Source organism: Trachymyrmex septentrionalis, unplaced genomic scaffold, assembly GCF_001594115.1.
Source record: "Trachymyrmex septentrionalis isolate Tsep2-gDNA-1 unplaced genomic scaffold, Tsep1.0 scaffold98, whole genome shotgun sequence".
NCBI lineage: Eukaryota > Metazoa > Arthropoda > Insecta > Hymenoptera > Formicidae > Trachymyrmex > Trachymyrmex septentrionalis.
Genome location: NW_017306171.1, coordinates 970,273 through 981,655, shown reverse-complemented (window position 1 = coordinate 981,655; position 11,383 = coordinate 970,273). Strand labels below are relative to the sequence as shown.

The 11,383-nt window shown below is 37.7% G+C and overlaps 1 protein-coding gene across 1 annotated transcript; it reads left to right on the top strand.

Annotated features, from left to right (window-relative positions):
• Positions 1-9,535: 9,535 nt before the first annotated feature.
• LOC108756357 lies at positions 9,536-10,623 on the top strand. The gene is made up of 2 exons (XM_018500099.1): positions 9,536-9,684; positions 9,993-10,623. Exons 1-2 carry the CDS (start codon positions 9,536-9,538, stop codon positions 10,621-10,623), a joined length of 780 nt encoding a protein of 259 aa, XP_018355601.1.
• The last annotated feature ends 760 nt before the right edge of the window (positions 10,624-11,383 follow it).

Here is an 11,383-nt window from a genome sequence, read left to right as displayed (position 1 = left end):
TTTATTATTAAAATATTATTAGATACCCAAATGTATGTAGTAACTGATGTAGAATTCATTTTTTTAATAAGTCTCTTAATTTCGTCTGTAAAAATTCGAAACTGAAAAATGAGTCTACTATCCTCAGTCTCCCCTACAAGTTAAAACATAATATTTTATTACATATTTCAAAGGATGGGAGCGAAACTGCCGGCGCGGATGGCGATATTCATACATCGACTGGCTCATCTGCGACCTCCGATAATCAGGTGATGATAGTCATGCACAATGCCGTCAAACATGACGAGGCAGGCGTATTGCTTTCGACCGCGCTTGTATAACATATATGATGGTCGGGCAACGTATCGTGTTTTGCTGGATTCCGGATTACAAGCGAACTTTATTTCGAGCAAATGTATAAAGCCGCTGCGGCTGAAGACGCGATCGATAAATATTTCTATATCTGCAAAGCAGCGTCCGTGTCAAATCGAAGTGCAAGTCAAAATACGTTTGTGACTGAATTCGTTCACGACGGAAATCGAATGTATAGTGATCGATCAAATCATCGGGAGAATTCCGGCCGTTTCGATGAATTGGAATGGTGCGAACCTACTTTCCGGCATCGAGTTGGCGGATCCTCGATTTAACGTGGTATTGGGTGTTGACATATTAATTAGTGCCGAATTATTCTGGCAATTATTGTGCGTGGATCAGATAAAGGCGAGCTCCGAGCAGAAGACGCGTCTAGGTTGAGTATTGGCCGGACGCGCGGGCGCCGGTTCTTCGTAGAGTACAAAAATTCTCAGTAAAAATAAAATCGGAGAAGGTAACAGAGAATATTACCGTATTATATCGATACTACGAGAATTTATGAGAATTTAGTATTAGAAAATTCAGTATTAACGATTATTTGTTCTTTGTTTGCAAAGAACATCATGTTAATTTAATGTACGGCGATTAAAAAAGCATACAAATCCGGATCTATAATAGGTTTTTAAGCCTTAAATTATAAGAAATGAATGAATTATAATTGATTATTCTCTTCGTATTCGACTATAATTCTTAAATTTCTTATGGCTTAAGGTTTAAAATACCTGTCCGGGTTTATAAATTAAAATTATGTAAATAAAAGTAATATAAGAAGGGCTACAAGCCAGAAAACAATTTATTCCCAACATAAAGGACAATAATTACGTACAAATAAATCATATATAAATAAAAATTGTGTGGAACAAAAGCTAGAAAACAAACGACGTTTCGACATCTTTCGTGTCATTCTCAATGTTATCACATATCAAAATAATTTAACTATTAACGGTTGAAAAATTCTTTAAATACAGTAAAATTAACGCATATGTATAATGAAAAGTAAAGGCGCAAAAAAATAACAATATATAATAATTAAAATAATATAATTTTGTTTTAATCGCAAAAAGTCTGATGTTATTGAAAGTGTGCAATAAAAGATTCTAGGTGGGATCTTGAGTGCAAAAGTAAGAAAAGAGAAGTGCATAGGGCTAGGAAAAGTTATAAGGAGGATAGAAGTGATAGTTTAAAACGGGATTATATTAATAAGAGAAGGGAGTATAGGGTATTATGTGAAAGAAAATTAGTAGAATGGAAAGGGAGGGAAGAGGAAGAGATAGAGAAGATTAAGACGGAGGCTCAAGCTTGAAAATTTATTAAAAAAGGTAGAAAAAGGAAGGTGGGGGTTAGCAAAGAGATTAAAGTGGATGAATGGGTGAGACATTTTATGGGGATGTTAGGAGGAGTGGAAGGGAAAATAGAGGGAAGGGGTGAGGGCTTTAGGAGAGAAAGAGATGAGATGGGGGAAGTAACCGAAGAGGAAATGAGGCGGGAGTTGAAAAAGTTAAAGCTGGGAAAAGCGGCAGGGGCAGACGGAATAAAGAATGAAGCGTGGCTGAATGGGGGCGGGAAAATTAGGTTAAAGTTAGGTGAGGTAATTAGCGGTGTATGGAGGGGGGATGGGTTTTCCGATAGTTGGAGAGTGGGAGTAGTGGTGCCTATATGGAAGAGGGGGGATAGAAACGTAGTCGAGAATTATAGGGGGGTAACATTGACTAGCACGGCGTATAAGATCTACGCTAATATAGTGAATGAAAGAATAATAAAGGAATTAGACGAGAATGGGGGGTGGAGTCGTACGCAAGCAGGTTTCAGACGAGGAAGAGGGACGATAGAAAACGTAAAAGTGTTAAAGTATTTAGTTGGAAAGAGAATAGGGAGAGGGAAGAAAGTATGGGCATTTTTCTTAGACCTGAAGGCCGCATTTGATAGATTAGATAGAGAAGTTTTATGGCAGATGATGAGAAAGAGAGGGATAAGCGAGGGTTTGATAGGGAGGGTGAGAGAGATTTACGCGGAAACTAGGTGTAGGGTTAGGATAGGTGAGGTGGTCTCGAGATAATTCTGGGTGGAGAAGGGGGTGAGGCAAGGGTGCCCACTTAGCCCGACGCTTTTTAACATATATATTGCGGATCTGGAAGAAGAATTAATGAAGTGCAGGTGGGGCGGAGTTAGAGTGGGTGGGGATAGAGTGCGGTCTCTTGAATATGCAGACGATATAGTGGTGGTGGCGGAAGAGGAGGAAGGATTAAGAGAAATGATGAGGATCTTGATAGGATATTTGGAAGGGAAAAAACTGGAATTAAGTGCAAACAAATCTAAAATAATGGTGTTTAAAAAGGGAGGGGGAAAAGAGAAAGAAAGAATTTGGTGGTGGGGGCAAGAAAAGATAGAAGAGGTAAAGGAGTACAAATACTTAGGCTACGTAATTGAGAGAGGAGGTGGGGACAGAGGGCAGGTGAGGGAAAGGGTGAGAAGGGCAAGGGTGGCCATGGGATGGGTATGGAGTTACGGGGAGAGAAAATTTAAGGGAGATGTGAAATGAAGGCTAAAGTTATTTGATTGTGGTTAAGGGTATTCTGTTGTATGGGGTTGAAGTATGGGGTTATACGGAATGGAAGGAGGTAGAGAGTTTACAAGAGAAATACTTAAGATGGATTTTGGGATTGGAACGGCATACGCCAGGATATATAGTCAGGGAGGAGATAAGAAGGGATAAGGTAAGGGTGGAATCGGGGGTGAGGGCGGGCAGATTTGAAGAGAAGTTAGAAAGAGGGAAGGGAGGGGAATTAGGGGAAGTATGTATGAGGGAAAAAAGAAAGAATGAAAGAGAGACAAGAATGGATGAGTGGTCAAAGGAAAGTATAGAAAGAAGGAATTTTTTGTGGAGATGTGGGTTGAGTGAGATAGCTATGAATGAATTGGGAGAGAATAAATGGAAGTGTGTGAAAGAGAGAAATAGAGAGGTTGATGGTCAGGAAAGGGGAGAAAAGATCAGAGCGTCGCGTTCGTGTGTGAATTATGAAAGGGCGTGGGGGGATGGGTTGCCTAAGTATATGAGAATTTGTAAAAGAAATGAAGGTAAGAAGATGCAGTTGATAGCAAGATGGAGATGTGAGAACGAAGAATTAGGGAATAAGTATTGGTTGACTGAAGAGGGAAAGGCGTGTAGAATATGTGGTTGGGAAAGAGAAAGTCTAGATCATTTAGTGTGGAGATGTGTAGAGATTGCAGAGAGAAGAGAAGAGGGGAGGGAAGTTAAACGAGAGGATGGAAGGGGATATGAATGGATGAGAATGATTGAGAGGATGAGAAGGGAAAGGGGGGGAGAGGGAGAGAGTGAGAGAGAGAGAGAGAAAGAGAGAGAGAGAGAGGGGGAGAGAGTTAGAGCTAGGTAGGTAGGTAGCGTGGACACGGAAGTCTAAGGATTTTCCCCCAGTGACATACAAGTTGGTAAATCCGCAGCGGCGGAAACCGTGTAATTGTAGCGCTGGGTCGAAAATTTATATGTATGCGGAAATTTTTTATGTAAGCACAATTTTGTGGAAGCAATAAACGTTTATATAATAAAAAATTCTAATACCAAGGCATTGAAATCTCACAATTTGAAGTATCTTCGAGTTGTAAAACAAATAAAGTTAGTAGATAGTAACTCTATTGTGAAGATTAAAGACTCCAATCCCAAAAAAATGTTAAAGAATCTATAACATTAATAATTCTAATAGCAAATTTACATAAAACCTGAAAAAATAATAGTTCGTCAACGTAAGTAAAAATTCGTGAAATATATTATATGATAAATACCTTAATACTAAAAAAAGTGGCGATACCATCAATTATTAAATTTAGGTTAAATAATATAATGTAAGAACAATTATAATCTTTTTCCAATAAGCGCAATTGTGGCAAGTGTTTTCGACAATTGTTAGACATGTAGTGTTGGAAAAGACTTGAACTCAAGAGAGTGGGAAGGGGAAGCCAAAAGATGTTAGGAAGGGGAGCGAGATTGTAAAATATGGGAATAGGATTCAGGTAAAGTTTCAGATATAAGCTTTTTATTATATGAAGGTTTGCAATCTAATACTCTTACATTTTTCCAGAATTATGTAATTTTATTTATTTTTAAAGTATTTAAGAAAGGCGCATAATTTGACACATACTGTTTGAACACGAGTTTACTCACTGCGGCCGATTCCTAGAGGCTTTCCTCTGTATAAGAACTGTGAGTGGCTCGTGTCTAACCGTGCTGTGTTCAAACGAGATCTATCCGAATTTAAGAATAAAAAAGGTAACTAAAAACGAACGAATATGGATATATCATATCTGAGAATTTGATTTGTTATATTAAATATTATTTTTAAAATTAATAGTATTAATAATACATATTCTTTAAAATTAAATTTTTTAGCAAAACGGAACAACAGTATTATATCTTTGCTATAACTTGAACATAACATATCATATTGCTTTGATAACATAGGGATTACTATTGTAAGTACTATTGTAATTAAATCTACTCAATCTATTGTATTTGAATTAATTCGTAGCGTTTTCTAATAGGTGGCGTAGAAACGCCACCTACCCATTAGATGGCATGACTATATTATTCCACGTAAACCTGCTGTTATTGAGCGTCGTTTTAGTATATGTCATTTGGTTGAAGCGTAAATAACAAACTTTTTACTTCATCGAATATGTCTAACTTTGTGCCGGATAAAGTGTTTTTGCGGGGAGTTTTACTTCATTACTTTAACATGAAGAAAAGCGCTGCCGAAAGCCATCGAATTTTAGTGGAAGTTTATGGACAGCATGCTCTAGCTAAGCAAACAGAAGTGGTTTTCTCGGTTTAAAAGTGGTAATTTTAAGCTGGAAAACAAGGAAAGACTTGGGCAGCCGAAAAAATTCGAAGATGAAGAATTGGAGTCATTGCTCGATGAAGATCCATGTCAAACACTTCAAGATTTAGTTGAATCATTGGAAGTTAACTATTCAACAGTCAGCAAACGCCTGAAAATCATGGGAATGATCCAAAAGTAGGGAAATTGGGTCCCGAATTGAAACCAAGAGACGTGGAAAGGCATTTTTTCACCTGCGAACAGCTGCTTGAACGACAGAAAAGGAAGGGATTTTCGAATTGTGACTGGAGAAAAGTGGATCCACTACGACAATCCCAAACGGAGAAAGTCATGGGTTAAGCCCGGCCAACCATCAACATCAACGGCGAAGTCAAATATCCATGGATCCAAGCTTATGCTCTGCATTTGGTGGGATCAGCGTGGTGTGATCTACTATGAACTGCTCAAACCGAATGAAACGATCACGGGAGAGCGTTACCGAACTCAACTGATACGTTTGACCTGCACATTAAAGGAAAAACGGCCGGAATATGGCGATAGACACGACAAAGTGATTTTGCAGCACGACAATGCTCGACCACATGTTGCAAAACCGGTGAAAATTTATTTGGAAACGCTCAAATGGGAAGTCCTACCCCACCCGCCGTATTATCCAGACATTGCTCCTTCCGACTACCACTTGTTCCGATCGATGACACATGGCCTGTCTGAGAAACGCTTCACTTCTTATGAAGATAAAAATGTAAAAAATGGGTCCATTCGTGGGTAGCCTCAAAAGATGAAGGGTTTTTCCGATGCGGTATCCGTATGCTGCCAGAAAGATGGGAAAAAGTAGTGGCTAGCGATGGGCAATACTTTGATACTAATCTATTTGTAACCATTTTTGCATAATAAAGCCTCAATTCTCAAAAAAAAATGCTACAAATTAATTCAAACACCCAATAATAGAAAATGAAAACTCAAAATCTAAATAACTTTTTGAATAAAGGAAGTTCAGTAGATAAACTATACTCAGTTAGATAATGCTAAATAAATGGCATAAAATATTATCTCTGCTTTGGTCTTTTTTAACCAGGGACCTGAACCAAAATTACATTCTAGAATATAATTTCAGATCGGTTGACCCAGCTATCCAACTTATGGTTTTCAAATGTCAGTTCCAATCCTTTTAGTGATAACGGTGACTATTATAATTAGGTAATTACTTGAAACTGGAACCGAAAAGAATTCGAAATTTTTCGATCTGGATCCCTGTTTTTAACTATCAGTAATTAATAGATATTCTTTTACTATAATAATTTAAAATTTGATGAGAATCTTATTAGGTACTAAATTTAGTTTTTACAGTTCTTTTACTTAAAAAAACTCATTTATCTCAATATCAAAAGCAAAAAGTACATCATTCAAAGTATTTGCCGTCGCTAGCTATACGTTTTTCTCATCTTTATGGCAATAAATGGATTCCGTGATGATAGAAAGATTGAAGCAATCCATTCATCGATCCATTTTCGCACATCCTCGTAATTTCTGAAGTGTGTATCCACTAAGCCGTGCTGCATCGATCGGAACAAGTAATAATCTGAAGGACCTAAGTCTGGTGAATAACGCTGAGTGCGGGAGAACTTCTCACTCGAGCTGCATTAGTGTTCCTTGACGGCTTTTGCAATGTGTGGTCGAGCGTTGTCGTGCAAAAGCATAACTTTGCGTCGATTGCTGGCTACTACTAGTCTTTTTTCCAACAATATTTTATTTAAACGGTTCAATTGTAATTGATATCTATCTCCCGTGATACTTTCGTTCGGTTTGTGTAGCTCATAGTAAACGACGCCTTGCATATCCCAATGCAGAGCATTGCTTTGTGGCCATGGATATTTCGCTTTGGTGTAGATGTTGATGGTTGGCCAGGATCCACCCGTGACTTTTTGCATTTGGGATTATTAAAATAGATCCACTTTTCATCGCCAGTCACAATGCGCAACAAAAAACTCTTTTTTTTCTGTCTGACGAGCAAAGAAATAGAAAGCGATTCGCAATGGCATTTTCAATTAATTCGTGCGATTTTGATTCCTTTTGAATCTTTCTCATTGCATATATACGTTTGGAAACAGCCATCGGAGTACCATTTAATGCTGCAGACAATTCTTGGAGCGTTTGAGCTTTGGTCCAATAATGCTTGCAATTCGGTGTCTTCAAACTTTTTTGGTTGACCTAAGCGTTGTTTATTCGCATTATACAAGTAATTACCACTCTTAAATCATTGAAACCATTTTTGGCATGTTCTTTCTGATGGAACACAATTGCCATAAGCTTCGACAAGCAATTTATGAGCTGCAGCTGCAGTTTTTTTTCAAATCAAAGTAATAAAGCAGCATATGTCGAAAAAACAACTTATCATGATCCATGTTTAATAACAAAAAATGGCACTGTTTGCTTAAATGAATCTTTTCGCACTGAATTTAATTGACAAATGTCTAACCTCTAAAATACAGCCAGCTTCAGATGTGAAATTAAATTATACCTACGTAGGCTGCTGGAAAAGTTTCTGCAATCTAGTACTTCCAGTGCCGCCAACGTTCTGCTACTAAATATCATATCCGTAAAATTAGACGTTTTTAACCTACAATTCAATTGACAGTTTGTACCCAAGCCAACTAGTTTTTTGCATAGTATTTTAAAAGAAGTTATTTTGTAAGGAAATGGAAATTTCGCATGAAAATTTTCGGACCATGATTTTTTACAAATGTAATCTAACTCCAAAACAATGCATCAATCGACTTCATTTGACTTTTGGGGATGAAGCACTATCTAATAGGACTGTTTATAATTAGTTTGCCGAATTCCAGCGTGGACGTACCTTTCTTAGTGATGAATTCCGTGAAGGTCGTCCATCCACGTCTGTTGTTGCAACTAATGTTGATGCTGTGCGTGAAATGATTGAGCGAGACCGGCATATAACATACCGCGAGATTCAGGCATCCTTAGGCATTGACATGAAAGCAATACATACGATTTTGCATGATCACTTGAGCGTACGGAAAGTTTTGCAGTCGTTGGATGCCACATAATTTGACCGAAGCTCAAAAACAGGCTCATGTTAAATGGAGCAAAGAAATGCTCAAGAAATTCAACCGAGGTCGGTCAAATTTGGTCTACAACATCGTTACTGGGGACGAAACATGTATCTATTCGTATGAGTCCGAAAGTAAACAACAATCCACTGTTTGGGTATTTCAAAATGAATCGAAATCAACAAAAGTTGTTCGTTCACGCAGTGTTGACAAGCAAATGATTCTTCGGTTATACCGGACAACCGTGGCTTTAGAGGATCGAAGGACTGTAAATACTGATTGGTATACAACAATTTGTTTGCCAGATGTCATAAATGAATTGCGTAGAACAAACCGAAATCATCGCATTATCCTTCATCATGGAGCTGGCGACAACGCCAGCTGTCAAACCGTTTATTTTTTATCCAGTAATAATGTCGAATTGATGACTCATTGTCCGTATTCACCTGATTTATCATCTAATGACTTCTTTTTGTTCCCAAACATTAAAAATAAGATGCATGGTGAGCTATTTGAGTCGCCTGAAGCAGCTGTTGAAACATTTCGTACACTGATTTCTGAGATTACAATCTTAGAGTGGAAAAAATGCTTCGAAAATTGGTTCGAGCGTATGCAAAAATGTATCGATCTTAAAGGCGAATATTTCGAAAAACAATAAAGCCATTTACCGAATTTTAAATGTTTTTTTTTCATATTGTTTGCAGGAACTTTTCCAGCAGCCTACATACAACTAGCGTCATCTAAATATGAGTCGCTGAAACTAAGTATAGTAATAGTTAATTTTCAACTATTCCATCTTCAGAACTGTAGTCAGATTCATTTTCGAAGTCATAATCTTCTTTATCTTCAGCATATTCGGCTTCTAACTCTTCTGCCTGAAGACCAAATTCCTTGTCATTCTATGGAATAATAAACATTCTTTTTTAATATTCTTGAAGCTTTCACGGGTGCTTTTTATAAAAGTTATGCGTTTTGCGAGTTTCCTCTTTATCTCACTTCCTAGTATAAACACTACAATCCTTCACTGGAAAATCCAAATCACACGTAACCAGCTCAACAGACTTCATACAAAAGATTCAAAAAATCCGACTACGTCTCACAGACTTGCTTGTAAGTTTCGACGTAGAATCCCTTTTCACACAAGTTCCAATAAAACACGTTAAACATAATAAAGTCCCCTCCGATCTCATCCCACTAATAGAGCACTGCTTAACAACCACTTACTTCTCCTATAACAATCAACTGTATAAACAAACAGGAGCGGCAATGGGCTCTCCTATTTTTCTTGTAATCGCCAACATCTTCATGGAGCACTTTGAGAAAGAGGCCCTCAGAAAAACACCTAAGAAACCAAAAGTTTGGTTCCGTTATGTAGACGACATTCGTGATATGGAGACAGGGCAGAGCCAAACTCCGTAAATTCCTTATTTTCCTCAACAATCAACATCCAAATATCCACTTCATTATAGATATAGAAGAAAACGGAAAATTCCCCTTCCTAGATGTTCTTGTTTCTAAGATAGCTGACGGTACCTTAGGCCATCAAATGTACAGAAATCCAACACATACACACACACACACACACACTCACTCACACGCACACGCACACGTACACGCACACGCATACGCACACGCACACGCACACACACACACACTTACATGCCGACCATCTGCACCACCATCCATCACAGAAACAGTCTGCAATCAACTTACTTGTACATAGAGCTTTCATCATCTCTGACAAAGAACATCTACAGACAGAACTCAACCACTTAAAACTAGCCTTACAGAAAAACGGACACGACAAAAAAGACATAATTAAAACAATCAATAAACATACAAACAAGATAACGATCTCTGACACACAACCAGACGAAAAGATTCTATCCATTCTCTCATATGTCAAAGGAACAACAGATCGGATTGGCAGAATATTAAACAAACACAATATCCGAACTATCTTTAAACCACCCAAAAAGATAGGACAAATCTTAAGAAATCCTAAAGATCAAAGACCTCCACTCAGCTCCGCAGGAGTATACAAAATACTTTGTTTCTGCGGGCAAGTATACGTTGGAGAAACCGGAAGAATGGTCAACCTACGGATAAAAGAACACCAATGTGATGTCAGGCTAAAACACGTCACGCAGTCAGCATTATCAGAACACAACATCGAAACAGGACATCAAATACTGTTTGATAAAACAACCACAATAGTCAACATTACTTCATACTTTCCAAAAAAGTATAGAGAAACCATAGAGATACAAAAACATTCTAACAATCTAAATAGAGATAATGGCTACAACGTAAATGAAATATGGAAAACCATTCTTCCGGTTATTGAAGACTGACTAATTCCCCCCCTCTCCCCCTTTCTTCCCCCCTCAACCACAATTTTCTTCTTTCCTCCCACCGCTCCAACAAGCGTATACAAAAGGGAACGGCCCGGAGGAACAGCTCAGTATCAGACTGCTCTTCGCCCTGATGAAGTGGACTGCAAGGTTCACGAAATGTTGGCATTTCAAGAATGGATCTGGACACGGAGGAAACCCGCGAAACGCTTAACTTTTATATAATTCCTTTTTGTTTTCCCTTCTTTTTTTAAATGATTCTAATTTCAAATTAAATGAAACGTATGCTAGTTTCCCGGCTCTTTTCGTCAAACAATTTCTTTTATTGGTGTGTACGTTTTCGTATCTACTAAAGTTCCTTTCTGTTGCAGCACTAGTTGTTGGCATGCTGAGAATATTAATTGCAATCAAACATAATTTTGGATCAAAATTGTTGCTTTTTCATTAAGCAATGGCTGGTAACGTTTTTATGGTTTTTATGGTTTTTATAACAAAAGGTTCACCAAAAGATTCTTCTTTCTGTATGTAATACAAGTATGTATATAATAGATCTGTATATAATAAGCTAGGTCAGTCATTACTTGCGTTATACTCTCACTAGCTTCCTCATATAATTAATTTGCTCAATTATCGATCACTTGCATTCCTAAACTCCTTTCTGTTCGAGTTAAGTGTTCACCATTGTATTTTAGATTTAAGTTATTGGCATCAAAGTGAAATGGCTGCATCGACAATTTACTTCTACTTGTTATCTTCATTT